This window comes from Odocoileus virginianus, chromosome 5 (assembly GCF_023699985.2).
Source record: "Odocoileus virginianus isolate 20LAN1187 ecotype Illinois chromosome 5, Ovbor_1.2, whole genome shotgun sequence".
Lineage (NCBI taxonomy): Eukaryota > Metazoa > Chordata > Mammalia > Artiodactyla > Cervidae > Odocoileus > Odocoileus virginianus.
Genome location: NC_069678.1, coordinates 19,595,237 through 19,621,037, shown reverse-complemented (window position 1 = coordinate 19,621,037; position 25,801 = coordinate 19,595,237). Strand labels below are relative to the sequence as shown.

Below are 25,801 nucleotides of genomic sequence, written 5' to 3'. Positions count from 1 at the left end.
ATGCATTTTCCATATGGTAATGTGTGTATTTCAATGCTACTCTCTCCATTTGTCCTACCCTCTCCTTTACCTACTGTGACCACAAGTCCATTCTCTATGTCTGTGTTCCTATTTCTGCCCTGCAAATAGGTTCATCAGAACCATTTTTCTAGATTCCATATATGTGCAATAGTATATGGTATTTGTTTTTCTGATTTACTTCACTCTGTATAACCTTCAATGTTACTATTGTAATTATTTTGGGGCAGCGTTAATTGTACCCATGTAAGACAGTAAACTTAACAAATGTGTTGTTGTTGTTTTTTTTTAACAAATTTGATATAGTATTATAGAATATTCTGAAAGTATTTTCCAGCAAAGGGACTCAGCCATACATATACATATATCTATGCTCCCCCGAATTCCCCTCCCATCCAGTCTGCCACATAACACTGGGCAGACTTCCCTGTGCTTATTGGTCCTTACTGGTTATCTGCTTTAAATATAGCAGTATGTACCTGACTGCTTCACTTGCTGCCATTTTTGCCCCCTGCTCCTCTCCACGACCACTGTGCCCATCTCTTTCTTTTTTCTTGGGCCTCCCTGTTCCCTAAGATACAACAATGTTGAAACTAGGCCAAGTAATAACCTACACTGGCCTCTAAGTATTCAAAGGAAAGGAAGAGTCACATGTCTCTCACTCTTAAATCTAAAGCTACACAGGATTAAGCTAACTGAGGAAGGCATGTTGAAAGCCAAAACAGGTCAAAAGCAAGGCTTATTGCAACAGTGAGCCAAGTTGTGAATGCCTAAATCAGAGCAAAGCCCTAACTCTCTTAAATTCTATAAAGCCTGAGAAAAGTTAGAAAGCTGCAGAAGAAAAGTTTGAAGCTAGCAGAGCTTGGTTTATGAGGTTTAAGGAAAGAAGACATAACTATAAAAAAAAAAAGTACAAAAAAGTGCTGATATAAAAGCTGCAACAAGTTATCCAAAAGATCTAGCTAAGATCACTAATGAAGGTGCCTACACTAAATAACAGGTTTTCCACATAGTGGAAAGAGCCTTCCATTGGAAAGAGGCTGCCATTCAGGACTTTCATAGCTAGAGAGGATAAGTCAATGCCAGACTTCAAAACTTCAAAGGACAGGCTGACTCTTGTTAATGTAGCTGGTGACTTCAAGTTGAAGCCAATGTTTATTTACCATTCTGAAAATCCTAGGGCCTTTAAGAATTATGCTACATCTACTCTGCCGGTGCCCTACAAATGGAACAACAAAGCCTAGATAACAGCACATCTGTTGACAACATGATTACTTGATATTTTAAGCCCACTGTTGAGACCTACTGCTTAAAAAAATGAGCAATTACCGCTCATTGACAATGCAACTAGTCACCTAAGAGCTCTGATGGAGATGTACAATGAGATTAATGTTTTCATACTTGCTAGTGTAACATTCATTCTGCAGCCCATGGATCAAGGAGTCATTTCAACTTTCGAGTCTTATTATTTAGGAAATATATTTCATAATGCTATAGCTTCTGTAAATAGCAATTCTTCTGATGAATCTGGGCGAAATAAACTGAAGGCCTTCTGGAAAGGATTCACCATTCCAGATGCCATTAAGAACATTCTGATTCATGTGAAGAGGCCAAAATGTCTCCATGAACTGGAGTTTGGAAGAAGTTGATTCCAACATCATGGATGAATTTGAGGCGTTCAAAGCTTCAGTGGAGGAAATAACTGCAAATATGGTGGAAATAGCAAGGAAACTAGCATAAGAAGGAGAGTCTGAAGATGTGACTGCATTCCCAGGATGAACCTGAACAGACGAGGGACTGCTTCTTAAGGATGACCAAAAAGAGTGGTTTCTTGAGATGGAATCTACTTCTGGTAAAGATGGGCAAAGACTGTTGAAATGACAACAAGGGGTTTGGAATATTACATAGACTTATAAAGCAGTTGATAAGCACTGGCAGGGTTCGAGAGGCCTGAGTTCAATTTTGTAAGACACAGGTAAAACACTATTAAGATGGCATTGCATGCTACAGAGAAATCATTTCTGAAAGGAGAAACAACCAATGTGGCAATCTTCATGGCTGCCTTATTTTAAGAAATTGCCTCAGCTCTCCAATCTTCAGCAACCACCACCTTAATCAGTGAGCAACCATCAGCATTGAGGCAACACTCTCTACCAGCAGAAAGATGATAGTTTTCTCAGGTGATAGCATTTTAGTAATGAGCTATTTTTAAATTAAAGTATATTCAATTATTTTTTTAGATATAATACTATTTTACACTTAACAAACTATAGTATAATGTAAAGTCAAAGTGAAAATCACTCAGTTGTATCCAACTCTTTGTGACCCATGGACTGTAGTCCACAGAATTCTCCAGGCCAGAATATTGGAGTGGGTAGCCTTCCCCTTCAGGGGATCTTCCCAACCCAGGGATCAAATCCAGGTCTCCGCCATTGCAGGCATATTCTTTACCAGCTGAGTCACAAGGGAAGGGCAAGAATACTGAAGAGGGTAGCCTACCCCTTCTCCGGCAGATCTTCCTGACCCAGGAATCGAACTGAGGTCTCCTGCATTGCAGATGGATTCTTTACCAACTTAGCTATCAGGAAAGCCTATAGTATAAAGATAACTTTAATGTGCATTGGAAAACCAAAAATTTTGTGCTACTCATATTATTATGATATTCACTTTATTGTCATGGTCTGAAACTGAACCTGCGGTATCTCCTAATGCCTGTTCAGTAACAGATCTGTTAGAAGCAGGGGGTAAAGCTAGGGCAGAGAGAAAGAACAAGCTAGATGGAGGGATATTATTATTGGGTGTGACTGTCAGCATATCGCGGCTTCCCTGATAGCTCAGTTGGTAAAGAATCCGCCTGCAATGCAGGAGACCCCAGTGAGAAGAAGTGGGCAGGGTGGAGGGGAGGCCATGGGAGGCACTCTAGGCAGAAGGCAAGACAGGGGCAAAGATACAGATGTAGAGAAATCCACAGCGTGGTGGAGGCACTGCAAATGACCCTGTAGGAAGGGACCTGACTGAGAAGAGTCAGGATCTTATCTTGAAGGAAGAAAAGTAGGCACGTGATACCGAAAGATTTTCATTCTTTCAAATTCTACCCGAGGGATGATGTAGAGGGTAGATCTATAAGGGACAAGATAGAAAGCAGTGCTCTAGGTGAGAAATATGAGGGCTAAAGCTAAATAGGTGGTGATAACAAAGAGCCAAGGAGACAAACCTGGAATATCTTCAGGGGGCAGAAATCACAGGACTTGGAAAGTAAGTGTCTATGGGCAGGGAACAGGGAGGGAAAGAGGGAAAGGAGGAGGAGAGGCAGGGAGGAGACAGGAATACATGCAGAATGAGTTTTACAATTCTGATTTAAGTGACTGAGACTGGCATCCTATACAGAGCATTCCAGAAAAGAAGGATTATGGATAAGAGAATGAAATTGGGAAAGTTTGTAACAGCTAACTGGAGATATGCACTATCCATTAAGTGGAGAGTTCAAGAAAAGATCTGGCCTAGAGATAAACATAAGTTAAAACCATGGGAAGTGGAAAAAAAAAAAAGCACCTAGGACAAATCCCAGGAGAAATCCCCTGGGGATTTCACCTAAGGGGCAGGTGGAAAAAAAGGATCCTGGAAAGCATCTAGCAGAGAAAGAAGGAAAGAGTGGCAGGAGTGGAGGTGGGGTGCCCCAGAACTAGGGAAGGGGAGTGATTCATTCCCCGTGATGCACACTGCAGAGAAAGGCTGGTTCAATTTGCCAATTAGCTGGCCCTTCAGTGACCTGGAGGCTTCCCTGATGGCTTACAGGGTAAAGCGTCTGCCTGCAATGCAGGAGACCTGGGTTCGATCCCTGGGTGGGGAAGATCCCCTGAAGAAGGAAATGGCAACCACTCCAGTACTCTTGCCTGGAAAATCCCACACATGGAGGAGCCTCGTAGGCTACAGTCCATGGGGTCACAAGGAGTCGGACACCACTGAGCAATGACAGGGGGAGATGCAGGGCCAAGAAAGGTGTGATTTTTGTTTTGTTTTTAAGATGGAAAAAGACTTGACCTTATCTATCTGCAGTGGAGAAGAAAGCACAGTGAAAGATTCAGGTGACGATTCAGGAGAGAGAGCTGATGGCTCAGGGTTTAGAAAAAGGCAAGATGAGGAGAAGGCAGGGGCAGGTGAAAGGGTTCATCTGGGACAGGAGAAGGACACTGTACCCTAAGATGGAAGCTTAGGGGACAAACAGAAAGCAGGAAGGCTGAAGGCAAAGCAGCCTGGGGCCAAGTCTAGGGACCACAGATGTGTATGAACCAGTGTCACAGGGCTAAAATGGATAGGTAATGTTGGATTAACACAGAAGTTTTTACATGTCAGTTATGCCTCAAAACAAAATGGTTGGGAAAAAAAGAACAAAAGATTATCAGCTCAGTCCAAAAGAGCTTGAAATGGTCACTTTTTGCTTCAAAATTGTAATAGTAATAACTTAGACTCAAATAGTGCTTACTGTGTTCCAGGTACTAGTTTCAGGGATGTACATGTATTATTAACTTACTTATCCTTATAACCACCCTGAAACCTAGGCACTATTATTATTCCCATTAAACAGATAAAGAAACTGAGGCACGCAGCTAGTAAGACCGAAGCTAAGGCTCAAAGCCCGCCAATCTGGCTTTAAGCGTGGTGCTTTTAACCACTGCACCACCTTGCCTCCCAATAGGCTCACTGCTTCCACCTGTAGTCTCAGCCACCCTGCTTTATCTTCTTCATTGCACTGACATCCCCTAAAAAGGCCTCTTGTGTCATCTGTTTGACCCTCCACCCCAACTTCCAATGTGAGTTCCTCACCAGCAGGAGCCTTGTCGTCTTCTTCACAGCATTCCCAGTTCCCAGAATCAAGCCTTGCATCTGGGGAAACTAATAAATATCCACTGAATGAAGGAGGGGAGCTGAAACCAAGGAGAAACAGAGCATCAGGAGACGGTGGCCTGCTGCGACGGAAGGGCAGTGTGGTGGGAGCCTGGAAGTGACAGGAGGTCGGGGTGCCCGATCCGGCAGGTCTAACAGGGACACAGGAAATGCTCTGGAGCCACCGGTCCCTGTCCAGATGACATGAGTCCTGTTTAAGAGGCTCTGATCTCCAAAGGGCTCCAAGCCCTTCCCCACGTTGGACTGTCTGCCAGTGTGGGAAGAGAGATGCCTCCAGGGGAACAGGATCTCTCCCAGGAAACCTGTCCGGGAGTCAGAGAAACTGCACAAGGCAGGGCAAGGCAAGCAGAACTGGGGCAGAGGCCCCACCTGGCTCTGAGCCCCGGGGGAATGGCCAAGGGCAGCCGCTGCCAAAGGATACAAAGGACAGATCTCCCCCAGGGCAGGGAATGGTGGGAATGCGGGAGGAAAGAAAAGCAGACAGAGAGAGAGAGCGCGCACACAATGAAAGTGAGGACCTTCATTAAAGGCGCTGCTGAAAAGCCCAGAAGGGGAAGGGCCCCACAAGACATCAAAGAGGACAGCAAAGCCTCCACACTTTTGGATTCCTCCAGAGTAAACAAGTTTCCTCTGCACAACAAAGGGCCTGCCTGGGGCAGCTCTCCTGGAAAGATAAACACCGAATTAAATGAAAGCTCTCTAATGTGCAAGCAAGACTCTCCTTACAAGGAAAAGAAAAGCTGCCAATCCGCAGTTCCAGTCTGAAGCTTCAAGGTGACCCATTACAGAGAAAAATCCTAACGGAGTCAATAAATGCTTCTGGGGGAATCATTTACGGAAAAAGCATTTACGGTAAAAAGGAATGTGTTCCTAGCGGTTTATAAACAGTGAGGAAGCAAGTGGGGCTGTAAAGAGGAAGTGACTTCAGGGCTTGATAAGAAAACGTTTCCCATTCCAGATCCGTAGAATTCCAAACACTGATACTCAAAGGTGGTTCCACATCCTGGCCATGGCACCACACCACAAACGCTGGGTACCTGATTATTCATCTAATGTGGCTCTCTCATAAGATCATGGGACTTCAGAGATCTTGTCCACTGTCCTCACAGCATACATGAGGTCATGGAATTGAGATACTGAACTGGAGAACCAGACAATGGCTAACATGTATTTAGAGTGTTCTATATGCTAGGGACGATGCTGCTTTGCCTGCATTATCTCCCAACACCTAGCTAGCAGGTAAGAAAGATCTAGAAAGGCTAGAAAGTTTGCCAAGGATCACCCAGCTAGGATCATGAACTCCTTATTGCAAAATTCAGACTTAAATTGAAGAAAGTAGGGAAAACCACTAGACCATTCAGGTGTGACCTAAATCAAATCATTTATGATTATACAGTGGAAGTGACAAATAGATTCAAGTCATTAGATTTGATAGACAGAGTGCCTATCAGAAGAACTGGACAGAGGTTCGTGACACTGTACAGGAGGCAGGGATCAAGACCATCCCCAAGAAAAAGAAATGTAAAAAGGCAACATGGTTGTCTGAGGAGGCCTTACAAATATAGCTGAGAAGAGAAGCTAAAGGCAAAGGAGAAAAGAAAAGATATACCCATTTGAATGCAAAGTTCCAAAGAATAGCAAGGAGAGATAAGAAAGCCCTCCTCAGTGATCAATATGAAGAAATAGAGGAAAATAATAGAATGGGAAAGACTAGAGATCTCTTCAAGAAAATTAGAGATATCAAGGGAACATTTCATGCAAAGATGGGCTCAATAAAGGACAGAAGCAGAAGATATTAAGAAGAGGTGGCAAGAATACACAGAAGAACTGTACAAAAAAGATCTTAATGATCCAGATAAGCACGATGGTGTGATCACTCACCTAGAGCCAGACATCCTGGAATGTGAAGTCAAGTGGGCCTTAGAAAGCATCACCATTAACAAAGCTAGTGGAGGTGATGGAATTCCAGCTGAGCTATTTGAAATCCTAAAAGAAGATGCTATGAAAGTGCTTGCACTCAATATGCCAGCAAATTTGGAAAACTCAGCAGTGACCACAGGACAGGAAAAGGTCAGTTTTCATTCCAATCCCAAAGAAAGGCAATGCCAAAGAATGTTCAAACTACCATGCAACTACACTCATCTTTCACATGCTAGCAAAGTAATGCTCAAATTCTCTAAGCCAGGCTTCAACAGTATGTGAACCGTGAACTTCCAGATGTTCAAGCTGGATTTAGAAAAGGTAGAGGAACCAAAGATCAAATTGCCAACATCCTTTGGATCATCAAAAAAGAGAGTTCTAGAAAAACATCTACTTTTGCTTTATTGACTATGCCAAAGCCTTTGACTGTGTGGATCACGACAAACTGCGGAAAATTCTTCAAGAGATGGGAATACCAGACCACCTTACCTGCCTTGTGAGAAATCTGTATGCAGGTCAAGAAGCAACAGTTAGAACTGGACATGGAACAACAGACTGGTTCCAAATTGGGAAAGGAGTACGTCAAGGCTGTATATTGTCACCCTGCTTATTTAACTTATATGCAGAGTACATCATGCAAAATGCCAGGCTGGATGAAGCACAAGTCAGAATCAAGATTGCTAGGAGAAATATCAATAACCTCAGATATGCAGATGATGCCACCCTTATGGCAGAAAGTGAAGAGGAACTAAAGAACTTCTTGATGAAACTGAAAGAGGAGAGTGAAAAAAAGCTGGCTTAAAACTCAACATTCAAAAAATGAAGATCATGGCATTCTGTCCCATCATTTCATGGCAAATAGATGGGGAAACAATGGAAACAATGACAGACTATTTTTGGGGGCTGCAAATTCACTGCAGATAGTGACTGCAGCCATGAAATTCAAAGATGTATGCTCCTTGAAAGAAAAGCTATGACCATCCTAGACAGCATAGTAAAAATCAGAGATATTACTTTACTGACAAAGGTCCATATAGTGAAAGCTATGGTTTTTCCAGTAGTCATATGAATGTGAGAGTTGGACCATAAAGAAAGTTGAGCGCCGAAGAATTGATGCTTTTGAACTGTGGTGTTGAAGAAGACCCTTGACAGTCTCTTGGACTGCAAGGAGGTCAAACTAATCAATCCTAAAGGAAATCAGTCCTGAATATTCATTGGAAGGACTGATGCTGAAGTTGAAGCTCCAATACTTTGGCCACCTAATGCGAAGAACTGACTCATTAGAAAAGACCTGATGTTAGGAAAGATTGAAGGCAGAAGGAGAAGGGGACAACAGAGGATGAGATGGCTGGATGGTATCACTGGATGGACATGAGTTTGAGCAAGATCCAGGAGTTGGTGATGGACAGGGAAGGCTGGAGTGCTGCAGTCCATGGGGTTGCAAAGAGCTGAACACATTCAAAGAGCTAGCACTCAAGCCTTGAATTCATCTGAAAAGTGCCAGAACCCAAGCTCTCTGCTGCTTCTCTAGTCTGAGGGTCCAGCACTCCCTCTGTCACACCACACGGCCTTTTCATTTCTGTGATAGTTAATTTTGTGGGCAAATTTGGTGGAGCCATGGTGTCGATACTTGACCAAACACTATTCTAGATATTGTGGTGAAGGTATTTTTCATATGAGAGTAAACATTTAAATCAATAGATTGAATAAAGCAGATTACCCTCCATAATATAGCTGGGCTTCATCCAATCAGCTGAAAGTCTTAACAAAACAAAGACAGACCTCCTTGGAAGAAGAGGGAATTGTGCCAGCAGACCACTTTAAGATTTGAACTGCAACTCTTTTCTGGGTTTTCAGCCCGGAGCCCACCCTGCAGATTTTGGACTCACCACACCCCCGTAATCATGTGAGCCAATTCCTTAAAATTAGCACGTGTGTGTGTATCTCCCTAAGACAATTTACATCACTCCACAGGCCAGACTGTCACTTACGCAAGTTGGGCAGGGCCCCACTACTTCCCTTTCTCTGCAGGGATGTATGATGCACAAAGTGTCACATTCAAGCCATGCTCAACCTCCTTAAAGAGACACCCTCAGTGCTTCAACATCTTAACAGCCTGACAGGTTTTCCTAAAATGAACCTAGATGTTTCCACATGTTGAACGTCACTTACATTCTTCTTAGGAGAATGGTATACAGAAGATGCCAAGTAGCTGAAGTCTCATGTATACTACTGTAATTTGAAAACAAACAAACAAACAAACAAACCACCAAAAAGGTCATAAAAGGAGAGGGACATGTAGCTGATGGGCCCAATATCTCAACGCTGATCACCTATCACAGCCAGAAGAGTGTTACCATGCTGGTCTCTACCTGCAGCCTCAAGCACCGTCACTCATCACCCACAGCACTGTCTCCAGCCTTCTAGTCTCCCCCTCTAGGCCATATGACCTCAATGCCACCTACTCCCAGACTTCCCAGGTGGCTCAGTGGTAAAGAAGCCCCCTACCAATACAGGGGATGCAGGAGATGCAGGTTCGATTCCTGGGTGAGGAAGATTCCTTGAAGGAGAAAATGTCAACCCACTCCAGAATTCTTTCTGGGAAAATGTCACGGACAGAGGAGCCTGGCGGGCTATAGTCCATAGGGTTGCAAAGAGTTGGACATGACTGACTGAACACACACAAACACACACACATAAAAACACACTACCTACTCCTGCCATTCAAGGTCATCCTTCTTCATCAAGCAGACTGTTAAGAAGTCACTCCCTGCTGAAATTTCTACTCAATCTTCACATTCATCTTGGCGCAGAGTAAACACTGAATAAATGCTGCTGACAATGACTAAGATGACACACATCCTTTGCCACAATCATTGACCACGGCCATCACTTTATTCAACAAGTATTTATTGGATGAGGAATAGTCCTTTCCCCGCCCCCTCACCCTAGAGCTTGTCCTCTACTGAAGATAGATGACACTGTATCTGGTAGACAGTGGGCTAAATGCTGATGGCAGCAGCGCCAGCCAAGGGTGAAAAGAACATAGAAACCTAGAGGGAGGAGGTGTTTAAATTTCTGGGAAGGGGCAGGAAAGGGAATGGGACAGTGGGAGCTGGAAGGCAGCCTTCCCAGAAGACAGGACAGTGAAGAACGACTAGAATGTCTGCCTGGAGGTGAATGCAGCAAACGCTGACAGTTGGAATGGCACTGAAAATGGGAGGGAGGTGCTGGGGGAGGAGTAGGGGGGAGGTGAGAAAGAAAAATGATAGGAAGGGGTCCCTAGTGGAACCTCTATTCACTCCCCAAAGAGAATCCTTCCTGGTATCACAGGAAATCGTATCAACCTACCCCCACCCAAAAGAGCCCCGCAGGGTCTGGAAGGGGAAGGAAATAGTAGCTCCCACAGCAGGAGGGGAAGACAACCTAGCTCTCAGAGTAGTCCCTTTGAAATGCTTTTCTCTTCAAAAGGCCAAGCCATGCCATCCTGGCCTCTTTAGCAATGGCCGAGAAGTCGGTTCTGATTAAGTACTTAGAGGCTAGCTCAAGCTCCTCAGACAGTTGTGTGATAAGAACAAAGTCCAAACACTCAGCCTCTAGATAACTTCTCTGTGTCCAACCTCTTTCACTCAAGGAATAAGTGGCTTCACCAGAGACAATGCCCTTTACTTTTCGGTTAGAATATCTCCGTATATGTGCATCCTGGCTGCCAGTTGTATCGTGGGTTCAGAAGCCTTTGAGGTGTAGCCATGACTCTCCACCAAGGGAGCTGGGCATTGACAGAGAAGAGTTAATAATGTAAAGGCATCAATCTACTCCTGCTAGCAGCTCCGAGGGCAAATCCTCCAGCTCAGAAGTGAGCAGATCAGTTTTTGTTCTCTGAGCAATGTGGCCAGCTATAGGTCTGCAATAATGAAAAGTAAAATCTTCCTCCCAGTATAGACACTTAGTTCCTTTTTCCAGAATGAACCACAGCTACTAATTCTGGAGATGTTCTATGCATAGTGGGCATATATGAAAGCACATATTTACATGTATATATTTTTATACAATATAATTGGAATGCTACCAATTCACAGTTCTACATCTTGTTTTTTGTTTTTTAAAAACTCAGCAAAATATCTTGGAGATGATTTTTTATCAGCTCACAGAGAACCAATTCATCCTTCTTAGAGGTTCTGCAATACTCCATTACTTGTAACCACAAATTATTATAAAATCCCCTCTTGCTAGTTCCAATTTTTATAAATTTGTGTATGCATCATTTTACATATGTATGGTTGTACCCTTAAGAGGAATTCTTAGAAGAGAATTTGAGGGTGATTTGGGGGTCAGAGCATGTGAAATTTTAAATTTAATGATTTCCATATTTTTCTCTATAGGGTTTCTACCCTTACCACACACTATGTCAACATGTGTGTCTGCATTTATCTCTGGGCTTTCTATTCCAATTCACTCAGACACTTACTAATGCATCAGCACAGTTTTACAGCGTTAGAGTGTGTTTTTGTGGAAGAAACATACTTTCCAGGAGTGACTGCAAAGTCACTCCTCTGTCATCACTCATCTTTTCTGGGATTTATCCTATTCCTGCTTTTTCCCATTTTTAAAAATAATAATAGATTACATGTATTTGGCGTTTACCATGTGCCAAGTACCAGATTTGGCATTTTAAATATATCTGCTTATCCAATCAACACAGTAACTCTATGAGGAAGATACTACTGCTATTCCTACTTTTTCCAGAAGAGGAAACCAAGGCACAGAGAGGTTATGGAATTTGCCCAAAATCACACAGCTAGTGACCAGTGCAACTTGAATGGAAACTGAAAATCTCTACCCCTCATCACTTAGCAAAACTGCCTTTTGCAGTGGGAGACTTCTTTTGCCATTTTCTGATGTCTTGAATTGAATGTTTAATTAATTTGATTTTCATGATTGATCATCTATCACTATAAATAATTAAACCTTTGATTTTCCTCTGAGCACTCTTTTTATCTGTAGCCTATAGTTTTTACCAAGGTGCCTACTTTGCTGATAAAAATTTGTATTATAATGTTAAATTTATAGATTAACATAAGGAGAATTAACATTTGTATGATGCTGAGATTTCCCAACCAAGAACTTCCCAACTGTTTGATTTTCTTCATATAAACATATATATTTTATTATGATTATTCAGGCATTTAATCTTTTTTAAAGATAAAAAAGTTTTGAAAGATAAAAATAGTTTTTAAAGATAAAAAAAGTTATTTCAGTGGATATTTTCTTCCACTATGACTTCCAATTGGTTGATGTTGGAACAGGAAACCACAGCTATCTATATGTATTTACTGGACCTTACCTCTAAATTCTCTTATTTCTAATAGCTTTCAGTTTATTTTCATGGGCTTCCCACATAAAAATATAAACAATATTAACTTTTTACCTAATACTTATACTTCTTGCTCCCACATTTAGTGTTAGAGAGATGATAAAGGACAGCTTGATCTTGTTCCTGACTTTTAATCAGATGTGGAGACTGGAGATACTAGAATAATGTCTACCCTGAGGGTTTACAGAACTACAGAATTTAGAAATAGGAAAAAAAAAAAAAAAAAAACTACTTAGATAAATGAAAATTATCTTATTTGTTTTACGAAGGTGATTTTGTACGAAAATTTTCTTCGGGATCTGATTTGGTACTACAAGCAGCTCTGCCATTAAAATGTGTTTCCTGATGTCCAGTTTAAATGCTTCTGTGCTTGATAGTTTAAACATCTTTAATTTTCTGTTATAAAAGTAACACACACTCTTTAAAGAAAAGTCAGAATCTAGAGAGAAACAGAGCAAATGTGCTTCGGGCGGGGTGGCCGCTCTGGACTCGGGGCACGGCCGCCGCCCGCACTGCGCACCTGCCTGCCCGCCCGCCCGCGTCCACGGCGGTGGCCGTGCCTACCTGGGCCTTCTGAGCTGCCGCTGGTCCTCTCACTCTCCCCGTCCTCTTGGCCATCAGCATTCTGCTGTGTGTGCTGCAGGCTCAGCTTGTGGCAGACCTCGAAGGCCTGCCCCACCGTCCGGACGATTCGCATGGCTTGGCTCTGGGAAGGACAAAGGAAAGAAGAGAATGAAGGAGGCGGAGACCCTCTACAAGGACACCAGAAGGGCCGAGGTGGGAGAGGATTTGCACAAGACATGCAGACAGACACCCACGAAGCCAGCAAGGGAAAGAGATGGAAAAACCTAATGCTGTTTGGCTGTGCACATACTCACAAAGAAGTATGCAAAAACATTTTCCCGTCCCTCAAATACTCCAGAAAACAGAAACTGTCACCAGAGTTTGGAAACAATCAGTCAACTGAATGGACAGATAGCAAAAATTCCAATTCTGGACTTAGCCCAATTCTACCTCCCAAGTTTGACAACAGTGGTTGACATGGTTCAGAATTCTTTTGGCAACCATGATCAAATGTTTCATGGGTTCATCACACTAAGAGTAACTCAGCTGTCATCTTCTTTTTCCTGCTAGAAATGGTGGGTTTCCCTGGTGTTCCTGCAGACCAAGGGCTGTAAAGATACAGGATTGAGAAGCATGGTCTAAACAGCAGAATCAGCTGAGGACCAGAATCCAGATCCTTTGGAACATCACTGGCAGCCAACCATATCTGAGGTGAGCTTCCCAGCCTTGCTCTAAAGACATGGCTCACTGGGTCCATTCCTTTGCTACTTTCTTTTCTTTTCATTCTTTCTTTTTCTTGCTATTTAACCTCTTCCTCTAACTGCCCAAGCATTGTGCTTAACCCTAGCTCTTGGTATTCTACTACTTAGCTAGGACAGCAGGTGGTAGTTGCTGTCTAGTTGCCAAGTCATGTCCGACTCTCTGTGACCCCATGGACTGCTGCACTCCAGGCTTCCCTGTCCTGCATCATCTCCCAGAGTTTGCTTAAACTCATGTCCATCGAGTCGGTGATGCCATCCAACCATCTCATCTTCTGTCACCCCCTACTCTTCCTGCCTTCAATCTTTCCCATCATCAGGGTCTTTTCCATTGAGTCAGCTCTTTGTATCAGATGGCCAAAGTTATTGGAGCTTCAGGACAGCAGGAGACAGGACAGAAGAGCCTGCTCCTGAAAGGAGTCTTAAGTGGCCCATACAGGCTATGAGGAACAACCACATGCAAGATTTTCAGGGCATGGTCTCCAAAGTAGACAACTGATTATAACTGGTAATCATTCTGCTTTCACTTTCCTTCAAAGACCAAGAATGAGTTCAATGTGCACAGTGTAAGAACTCAGGGTGGGAAACAGAAGGTCACTGCTCCTTTTACAAAAGTGGTCCCCAACCATTCTGCCACCACAGACTGTGGAGTATTTAACTGTGGCTGTCACTCTACGCCTTGAGTCAAAGATTAATCACATCTTGGATAATCTGACTTTAGGTCAGTTGTGACTACCTACTGATACCATCAGTTCACCCATCACATTGGGAAGAAACACAAAACAAAGTAACATCGGCAGTCAAGCAGAGCTTCTCATCAGCAAACCAATTTAATTATAGACAAAAGCAGAGTCCATTGTTTTGATAGCCTGTAAGGCCTTGTTGAAGGTAAATGGGTGATTCATTTATGCTTTTCATAATATTGAAGTTAGCTCATATTTCTCCATTACTATGCCAGGAACCCCTAAGAGCCTTAGACCCCGTGTGTGGAACTGCTGCTCTAATTCACTCTCTGCTAGGTGCAAGTCCCCAAACAGCTACCCTTACTATTGTCTCAAGCCTTCCATTTCTTCTGTGTCCCCTCCTTTCATGTGCGGTCGGAGCATTCATGTTCATGAAAAGGTATCTTAGCCAGTCACCATCACAGGCCTACTTCAGATCTCAGGCAACTTCTCTTTCTGATGTTTCCCAAACTGCTTCCTAGAAGTGGCTGTCTTACAGCCCAAACCTCTTTGAGCCCACAGTGCGCACTCTAGGGATGTTCTTAACTTATCTCTTACTTGGAACATCCTGACATGTCTGGATGATGACCACTTCCAGTGAGGCAGGAAGAAAGGAGTGACTTCCGTGGGACTCCCATCACCCAGCAGTGGGTCAGAGCCTCTGTCTGTATGTCCACGCTTAACTTCCCTCTGTTTCCCAAAGGTCAGGCTGAGGCCCCTTCTCCCACCGCGGGTTTGTGCTATCTGAGAGACAACAACTCCTTCTGCACCGGAAGCTGAGGAGCAGCAGGCCCTGGTCTTAAGCAAGAAGCCTCCATCTTTCTCATTTCTCAAATATATAAAATAGTGTGACCATGGAATATTACTCAGCCATTAAAAAGAATTCATTTGAATCAGTTCTAATGAGATGGATGAAACTGGAGCCCATTATACAGAGCGAAGTAAGCCAGAAAGATAAAGACCAATACAGTATACTAACACATATATATGGACTTTAGAAAGATGGTAACGATAACCCTATATGCAAAACAGAAAAAGAGGCTCAGATGTATGGAACAGACTTGTGGACTCTGGGAGAAGGCGAGGGTGGGATGTTTCAGGAGAACAGCATTGAAACATGTATATTATCTAGGGTGAAACGGATAACCAGCTCAGGTTGGGTACATGAGACAAGTGCTCGGGCCTGGTGCACTGGGAAGACCCAGAGGGATTGGGTGGAGAGGGAGGTGGGAGGGGGGACTGGGATGGGGAATACATGTAATTCCATGGCTAATTCATATCAATGTATAACAAAAACTACTGTAATGATGTAAAGTAATTAGCCTCCAACTAATAAAAATTAAAAAAAAAAATAAAATAAATAAATAAATAAATAAAAGGAGTCTAATAACACACTGATAAAAAAAAAATAATAAAAAAATAAAATAGTGTGATTTAGAGGGCACAGTCGCTAACCAATCCAGACCAAGTGTCCCACAGCTTTCACATCGCCTTTGGCAATCAAGCTGTGCTCTGATGAGGAGGCTGAGCCAGGAAGCTCAATCCTCGGGTGAAAATGGAGGAGAGTCTGCTCTACTCAAAAGGGTTCTCCCCCCAGGCCTTAGATCTGGTGTTGCTTATTCTCTTTAAGAGAGTAGCAGCAGACTGCCTGCCTGTGGTTAATCTTTTACAGCAATGCTCATTCCCAGTTTACCAAACCTTAGACAGGCTGTAACCTGCCTACCAAGGACAGCCTACCATGACACACAGCCTTGCCCCTTCCCCTTCTTCTGACCTTCAGAAGTTTTGCTCTCTTAAGCATCTTTACAAGAGACAGAAAAGGGCAAGTTTGGGGAAGTTTAGAAATAAAATACCGTAAGTCTAAATGATATGTAGAGATTATGTATTTAATTCCATTACTTCCTTATTTTACATAAATTAACCCAGATAAATCATAGTGCATAAGTACCTGCAAAGGCTGAGTTAGTCTTTTCCCAACTGTATCATTATCAGAGTAGAGACTCAGTTTCCCTCTTAAAAACATATGTGTCCTCAATCACTCAGTCCTGTCTGACTCTTAGTGACCCCATGAACAATAGCCCGCAAGGCTCCTCTGTCCATGGAATTTTCCAGGCAAGAATACTGGAGTGGGCTGCCATACGGAAAGTTCCCAATTTACTACGACATCTGTTGCTCTAAAATCTCAGGTTTTCCTAAGGAGGACATGTTACAAATTCCAGCAAATCTGTAAGTCACAGACACATTCCTTAACTAACTCTTAAGATGACATTAAAAATGGAAGGGTCCTCAAAAAAGTGTCCTTGAGCCTAAGGGATAAACCAGAGAAGGGACAGGATTTCTAAACCTGTCTTTGGAAGGAAACATACCGATATAAGTAACAGGATGTAGCTGGTTGGAAACGACTTTTCAGAGGACCTGCATTTCTCATGCATCAAGCCGACAAGAGATGATGAGATTCACTCAGGACTGAGCATCTGCAGAAATTGGACCCTGGCTCCAATTCCTATTCTCTCACCTTCATCAGGGACAAACATCTGACACACACCCATCAGTCTCAGCCAACTATTTACAAGCCCATGGCTGTAAGAAAGTGGCTGGTCTTAATGCTTAACATTCATATTAATATTTAATATTCCATGTCTCATTTTCACATTTTAGTACATTTACCATGATAAGCAACTGGCCCTCGCCTCTATCTGATTCCCTGGAAAAAGTGGGAAACGAAGACTTACAGTTCACTGGTCCTGATTTCCCTATTAACATTTCTAAAGAAGTGACTCGCCACCTCCCATTTCCTTCCTAGCCTCCCTTCCTCACATTTGCAGTACAAAACACCTCTGTAAACTTCAACTGAAAAGGTGAATCACTGATGTTTATATTCTCTCTTTTACCTCATAGAAGAATAAAGGTATGGCTAACAGAGATGAAAGCACCTCCCACAGTGCTTGGCATATACCAAGTGCTCAAGAAATGTTTTATTCTGAGTATGGAATTCATTGCACCAAAGGGGAAATAAGACAGAAAACAAACAGCAGCTCAGAAAAGGCTGGGCTTACTTTATCAATAACAGAAACATGAAGACATGAAGGGAACTGACTCTTAACATAGGTAAGTTAGCATCAAAAGGGCTAAAGGCATCATCTCTCTGTCCCCATAGCAACAGAGAAGAACTGGGCCAAATCATCTTTGGTCTGAGCTGCAGTGATGGTTTCTGCTGCAAGGAAATCATTGAGTAAGAGTTCCGGATTGGCACATTCAGGGCTGAATAACGTTTTGATTTATCCTTTACTCCTCTTTAATGTGAAGGCTGTATTTCCATTCACAGTAAAAGGACACAGTAGCATGTTTTATGACGAGTTCTCTGCATTTGAATACATAATGAAGCTACCCTATCTGCTTCACAGAATGATTACATACATGTAAGAGACTGCCCTTCCCATCACCACTCTAGCAGTTAGAAGAGGCTGGATGACTCCCAATTCTCTCCCAATTCTCTCCCAACTACTCGGTGAGTTCAGATGCCCCTTGACCCTTCAGGCTCCTCTTCCTTCACTAGTGAAAAGTCTCCTTTCAGAAGATTCTCTTTAAGAAGCTTGTTGGGGGAACATTATTTGGAGGTGGCTAGGAGGGCCAGCCCACAGCTGGCAGGAGCTCCCATCACTGGTACCATCTGCTGGTGCATGGCCACGCTGGTGCCCGCCTGCCAGGCCTACCCCATGTGGTGACTGGACCTTCTAGCCTTCTAAGCAAGGACAGAGTTCTGCCTGCACTTTGTAATGCAGGAATCACACATGCTGGGATGTATGGTTTATAGACCAGGTCTAGCTCAAGAGGGAGAAGGTTTCAGGAAAACCCCTTCCAACGGCCCACACAGGTCACCAGGAGGCAAGTGCTCACACTCCATGACCTTTGGGAAGCACACCGGGGTTTTAGAGACGTGAGGGTAGTCAGGGATGAAGCAGAGCCAATACCCAGCATGTTGGGAAGGCAGCCTTTTTCAGCTCTAGGATATGACCATTCTCTGGAATTTGCGAGGTTAAAAAAAAAAAAAAGCGTCATTATACTGTATTATTTCTGCACAAAACCAGTTCAGTGTTACATAAGCCACTGAAAGTACTTGGCCACATGGATCAAATCTTCCTGTTCAAAAGCCAGTTTTGTGTTCGAAGCTCTAAAGTATCTGTGGACTTTCAGCTGTCAAGATTAGAACGGATGTAACTGCTTTGATGTTTTCAAAGCCGAGAAGGCATATCTAACCTCAGAGAGGTTCTAGGCTGCAGATGGAATGCACTGAAGCCCATGGGGGTGCCAATTACAGGCAATTTTGTAAGAAGAGGACTGGGTAAGAAGCTGTCTTAGAACTTTACACCACTTACCCAAATGGCACCCAGAAATGTTTCTTTAAATCATCTATTTAATCACATCGACAAAACCCTCTTTCTCCTCCCTCCAACCTCAGTCCAACACAGAAGTCAAGGTACAAGAAACAGCTAGTCTCTTCTGTATGCTTAATGTGGGTACCAACTGTATTGGTAGTCAGCATCAATATCTGATGAACTGCAGCAAAACTCATGAAAATATTAATAAGACTATATTCTCAGTGAGAGTGGACTATCTACTCAAAAGCAGACAAGAGCCTGCAATGGTACCTTCAGAAAGACAGAAATCAGAAAGTTGATTTTTGCATTTTACTGGCCTACAGGAAAATAACAGTGAATCATGAATTTATTTTCTGTTTTCATTTTAAGCCATCTTGTTGTTGGTTTGTCCTGTAAATCTGGGGAATCTTTTGAGTGCAGCATATATGTAAAGAATGGTAATTACTGTTAGTCTTATTCTACAGCTGATTTAATAAATAACTGTGGCAGTGTTCTGAATTTCACTGTCCTGGAAAAAGTCCTCTCTACTTCACAATTCGTGGAGATAACTAAAGGAGTCATCAGATAAGTCAGGAAAGTGACTAGTGTGTGCTAAGTCACTTCAGTTGTGTTTGACTCTGTGCAACCCCGTGGACTATAGCCTGCCAGGTTCCTCTGTCCATGGGATTCTCCAGGCAACAATATTGGAGTGGGTTGCCATTTCCTTCTCCAGGGGATCTTCCCAACCCAGGGATCAAACTCATGTCTCTTATGTCTCCTGCATTGGCAGGCAGGTTCTTTACCAATAGCGCCACCTGGGAAGCCCAAAGTGACTAGAGAAAGCTCAAAATGCAAGGTGTATATGATGATGATGATGATGACGATGACAGGGAAAGAAGAGAAGACTGGGGCACACTTCTTACAAGTAGGCATCTTTCTTAGTCTACCAGCTCTCTACTCCAGTTTACATCCCCTTCCCCTGCCACTGTTTCTTCTGAGAACTTAAGATTTATCTGCCAAGTGCTTCTGAATTCTAAGAAACTTCAAACTTCAGAAACTTTAGTAAGTCAGTTCTAGAATAACTCACAGGTTTATAATTCTTTTCATTGATCACAGCAAGAAAGTACAGTGCCCTTCTCTTGACCTTAACACCACAGAATCTCAGCAAAAATAGAACTGAAGTTCATGTTTCTTTAATGTGTTTTTTGAACCTTAGTAAAAGATTTAAGCTTATATCTATCAAGTGATTTCAATCTATAGAATCTGCAATGCTGAAGCAAGAAAATACATCTGAAGTTGTACGCAGAGGGAGATCCAACAAACTCAGGCTCTGAACTGAGAAATGGGTTAGGTTTCTGTCTAACAGGTTCTTTAATGGCCTTGTCCAAGGCCATGCCTTGGACACCAGAATACTGATACTACGGAGAAAGCTGAGTTTCAAAGTAGGTTTACACTTTCAACATTGACAGGAGATAGTGGACCTTGTAATTTCCAATGGACTTCTGGGTTTTTCCTTATTCTCTGTTAGTCCATGAACCACAGCAGCATAGAGAAAAGGCCGAGTTACAACCTCAGTACTGTCAGTAACCACCCAGATGACCCCAGGTGAGTTAATTTACTTTTCCAGGTACCGACTTCCTCTCCATAAACAAAGAGTTTTGCATTACATGAATTCTGAGACTTACGATTTATGTATTTTGACTTCTCAACTGAGCCCCACACCAACATTTAAAATATAAAAAAGAGCCTCCTCCCCTAAATTTAGGACCTATCTCTCCCTAACGTGAACTTGTCCAGAAAAGTACTCATTCTTTAGCACATGACTGACATCATCATGCAAAATCCAGGGCAAGCCCTTAAGCACAGCTCACCTTTTGTGCTGTGGCCCCTAACCTGATGGTGGCAGTATTAGAGGAAGAAGTGATTTCTCCGAACCCAAACCAGTTGAGCCGTGATTGCAAGCAGAACAGTTTCAAGGAGCTACCCGTGAAGATAATGGGGAGATCCCTGTGGCTCTTGTTAATCACCAGCACTTCACGCACTGATGCGCTAATAAGTACAGTCACACTTAATCAGGGCAGACAGCCACATCCACCTGGGGCTGGGAGCATATGACAGGAGCGTGACATCCACTACACAGGAGGGGTCAAGAGAACACACAGAGTCTTCGCAGGAGGCAAAAGGCCTTGCAAACGAATACTGTTATTACATCCCCGAAGGAGGGAAATGGGAGAGCCGTGTTGCTAGGAAGTGTCACTAACACTCCGGGCGAGGAAAAGACTCTCTTCAACCCTTCCCTTCTGGCGCTGGTCTGAACAGTGCTGGGATCTCCCCACTACAATCCTGGTGATCCCTCCTAGTCACACGGAATTTGTTTCCTGAAGGTCACACCTCACTCCGTACCCACAGATCAGCATTCCTGGGATGCCTTTCATCTTATTTGGTAGCTGGAGAAACTCAGACGCAGAGAGGCTCACATATGTTTTATGAATTTCATGTAACAGAGTCAAGTGGCCAAAGCTTGGACTAGGAAGCAGGAAGCTAGGTTCTTATCTCAGGGGCATTGCTGACTCACTGTGTGACCAGTGGTATTTACTTTCCTGGGCCCTCTTTTTCTCCCACTATAAAATGGAGTCAGGATTAATCATATAATGATATTAAGAGAAAAAAAGGAAAATCTGTGTCAAAATGACTTGGACCATTCAGAGTTAAGGAGCTCTTCAGACCCCCGCTAACAATTACAGTAGAATTCATTTACAGGTAGACCTTGGAGAAATAGGTTACTCCTCAGTCATGCAATTTCCTGATGAAGATAATAAAATGCAGTGGTGAAGGAGGTAAGCTCCAGAGTCAGACTTTCTAGATATAGTTCTAACTCTACCACTTTTTACTTTAGTGGGGGGGTGTGCTACATGTGGGATCTTAGTTCCCGGACCAAGGATCAAACCTGAGCCTCATGCAGCTGGAACTCAGAGTTCCAACCACTGGACCATGAGGGAAGCCTCTGCACCACTTATTATGAGTTACATCCCTTAAGCCTCCATTTTCTCATGTGTAAAACAAAGAACATCATAGGACCTACAGCTCACAGGGCTGCTGAAGGAATAAAGTAAGATAATTTAAATGAAGAGTCTAGAATAGTCACAAGCACATAGCAAGTAACTCAACTGACTGGATATTATTTGACTTAATAATATAAGGATGGATAATATAGAGTGGTAGATGAATGACTGATAGTTTATTATCTCCCTACAATATTCTGCTATCTCACTTCTGATGAAGGCCCAACTGAAAAAAATCAGCTCAAGATTAAAGTCCCAAAGACGAGAACCACATTGGCTACATGGGTAACTGAAGGAAGATCCATAGGTATAGAATAACCATGGTGCTGGCAGCCAGGTGCAGGAAGGTCATCTACCAGGAAACTTGAGAATCTGATCTGTATTATTAATTACAGAAGAGACAATTACGTCTCCCACGGTGAACTATAAGGGATGGATGACCCGCATGAGAAGCCTGTCATGGGAAATGCCATGACGACACACTGGGGACATAACATGACGTGAAGAGTAATAACCAAGCCTTAACTAAGCAAGGAGCTCATGGGCGTTTTCTCTACACTATGATCAACATGAAGGCCCTGGAGAACACCCAGGTCCCCTGGCTTCCAGTCAAGAGCCCTCCACATATGTGCTCATTCGCTTCAGTCATGTCTGACTCTTTGCAACCCCAAGGACTGTAGCCTGTCAGGCTCCTCTGTCCATGGGATTCTCCAGGCAAGAACACTGGAGTGGGTTGCCAGGCCCTCCTCCAAGGGATCTTCCCGACCCAGGGACTGAACCCACGTCTCCTGTGGCTCCTGCATTGCAGGAATTCATTCTTTACTGCTGAGCTACCAGTCAAGAGACCTCCCTACTGACCCACAACAACCAGAAACATCCCTACTAGACACACTTACTCAGGGCATTTAGTCCTTTCCCCCTCACCCCTTAAGTATTCTTACCATGTGCCAATTAAAACTCCTTCCCAAGCTAACTATTATCTCTCCAAACCAGAAATGCTTTATAAGAAAGTAAATCACCAGATCTGGAGACTAACCAGGATAAGCTTGCAAAACCTTGCAGACGTGGTCCCACTCCTCCCCAGCTCTGTTTCCTTTGCTGAACAATTAATTCACTTTTCTTTCCTGGCGTGGAAACCAGCCCTTCCACCTATAGTTCAGCAGCAATGGGGCTCACAGCCCAGGCTGTCTGTAAACAATTCCTTCAGCCACGTGGCTACAGGCCAACAAAGGGCCTGAGAACCAGCTCGGAAGAGTTACAGTCTCAGCAGGTGAGGGCAAAAGGGACAGAGAAAATAAGCGCGCCAGAGATCAGCACTGGCGCTGAGACATGGACAAAACTGGCGTGATGGGGGACCAGATGACTACTCCTTTGTCACTGGGTAATAAGAACTTCATTCTGCGCTTCTCTTCAAGATCACAGTTCCAGGGGGCCTGTTCTCAGGCTCGGGTTTTGGCAGAAGGACTGGACGACCCCACTGTGCCTGTGCTACTGTACCAGACGAGAAGGCAAAGCAAAGACAACGATCTCCTTTGCCTGGGGTTCCTGCTCAAAATCCTTTTGTTCCGCGTGTCTCCCTGATCCTAGCCAGCCAGTGCCTGTTCATGGGACCTTGGGCAAGTCATTTAATCTTTCAATTTACTTATCCCATGAAAATTGCCATCTTAACTTCTTCACGTGGGCTTTTGGAAGGATCTAGTAAGATTAAACATTAAAGCACTCTGTAAATTTAAATATGCTCTTTGTAACTTTAATAAAGTCCCAGATTCACACAGTCCAGGCTCTGGACAAAACTAAACGTACGGTGGAGCACTCAAAATGAGTGAAAGGGAATCCTAGTCTCTGCTTCTGTTGAAGAGCACTGCAGACGATCCAGTTCGTAAGTCTCAGGAACACTCTGCATTTCCTTTCCTTCCTTCCGAGATCCACTACACCTCAAAACCACACAAGTGCTTTTCCCTCTCCCAACCCCTAAATTCTCATCTCCAGCCCCTCTGGCTTTTCTTTCTGCCCTTCTCCTTCTGTTAGGGGAAGCACGCTGATTGAAACCACCCACCCTGGCCAGGCACCATAGTAACCGTTTGCAGGAGTTGTTTTATGACAGGAGGTCCTGGTAAGGAACGCGAAACTAATATTCGGGAAAGGTCAAAAGGAGACACCACCTGTCCGACCACCTCCCAGAATCCTTCTCTCTGGCATCCATCTTGGCCGAATAAGGCTGCACCACCAGGAAGGACTCTGAGTCAGAATGACTGGCTAAGGACAACCTGGAAACTAATCCCATCACCATAAAACCCGAGACTGCAAGCCATGTGACAGAGCAGTTCTCCGGGGTTCCCTTCCCCTCCTGCTCTCCACCCGGGCGCCCTTTCCCAATAAAATCTCTTGCTTTGTCAGCACATATGTCTCCTCGGACAATTCATCTCCGAGCGTTAGACCAGAGCCCAGTTTCGGGCCCTGGAAGGGTACCCCTTCCGGCAACACTTCCTCCTCTTCCTATCAGTTCTTTCATAACCTACTTTCATTTTTTCCCCTTCTCAACTGTACTATTACCTAAAAGTGAAATCTGGCAACCTGCCCGTTCTTCCTTCTACCTTTCCAGTTCTGGCTCTTTCCCTTCAATTCCACAGTTTGCATTAAAAAGCCTGAGAGTAGGTGGGTAAGGGCACACATCTCCTTAGAGGAAGAGGCTAAATCAGCAAAGTATAATTCTCTCTGTGGAGCCAGGGCGGGAGACGGGACATATATAATATTATAGTAAGTCCCGACCCTGTCACGTTTTATTCTTATTATCCCCACTTGGCACAGCACCCACCAATCTACTAAAGATGTCTTAGGACATAAGATGCATTAAGATGCCACACAACATCAGAGAAGGGACAAGCAGGAGAGAATTCAGAAGTAGTCCTCTAGAAAGTCAGGGTCACTGGTTTGTGTCAAGAGTGGTAAGAATCTTACCATTCCACCTTTACCTGTCAGGGACCTTCCAGACACAAATAGTAGTTTGCAATTCTCTTCTACAGAAAAGTCATTCCCAGGACATTAACACATATACATGGAAAAAATATGATTTCATGGCCAATTCAGTTTGAGAAATGCTGGGTTAAAGCTAAAGGGATTTCTCTAACTTAGGACTTTCTAGCACATTTAAATTAAATAGTTTTAATGTGTTAAATGTTAACATATTATATGTTTTGGATGGTCAGTGTTTTACAGGGTACATACAGGAAATGCTGGTTTTGACGCCCCTCCTTATTTTATAGAGAAGGAAGCTGAGACCTAAGGGGGATGCTGACCCTCAGGACATCGTTCAGGGGTCCAGGAGAGAAGAGGGGTTACAGCCCAGGTTTAGGGGTTACAGCCCAGGCTTCCAAACCCCAGTTTTGTGCATTAAGACTCCTGGAGGCATGATAGAGAGGAACCCTGTCTCTACAGAACTGCAAAAGTTGCATTTACTCAAGCATCGAGGTTACTGTACCAAAATAACCATCCAGGACAACCAACATCACAAAGTCTAACTAGATCCCACCATGTCATATTTGGAGGTCACTGATCAGAATACAGAGTTACAGTGAAGGGTCACTTCAGTGAGTGACAACCTTCTTTCCTACCACACACCAATACGAGCATCACTCCTGGTGCTGTCTGCCTGCTGTGTTCCACAGCACTTTTCCAGTGGCTGAGATCTCTCCAGTTGTTTGCATACAACTAAGTACCAAGTTCAAATGAAACTAAAAGAGAATTTCATTATACACAAGCAATGACTGGCTAGTGAGAGAGGTGCCCTATATCTTGCATTCAAATAGCCACCTCCAAATCTTGCCTCTCCATCAACAGGGAGACAGGTCAATGTTGGGAATGCCCTGCTTCCATCAGAGGAAGAGATGACCAAAAACAACCCCTTTACCTTCTTCTTGGACTTAAAGACGTTACACCTGAAGACATTGCTGGCACCATCTCGAGCAATATAGCTGAAGATCTTCAAGTCTTGGGAATCATGAGAGACGTAGAAGATCCTATAGGGAGAACAACAGAAAAATGCACTGAAAATGGCTCAGGTTCAAATCTCCAACAAGAAATCCTCTGTTTGAGACACCCTGCAGACAGAGCTCTAATCAAG

General features: G+C 43.5%; 1 protein-coding gene across 5 annotated transcripts in view; it reads right to left on the bottom strand.

Annotated features, from left to right (window-relative positions):
- Positions 1-25,801, bottom strand: part of LOC110125760 (uncharacterized protein C1orf226 homolog) — a 345,339-nt gene that overhangs the window by 38,121 nt on the left and 281,417 nt on the right. For all 5 annotated transcript variants that reach the window (XM_070467692.1, XM_020875040.2, XM_070467693.1 and 2 more), the window contains 2 exons: positions 25,589-25,697; positions 12,782-12,923 (listed from right to left, as the gene is read on the bottom strand). In XM_070467692.1, coding sequence (XP_070323793.1) covers positions 12,782-12,923; positions 25,589-25,697 — 251 coding nt within the window. The remainder of the gene's footprint in view (positions 1-12,781; positions 12,924-25,588; positions 25,698-25,801) is intronic.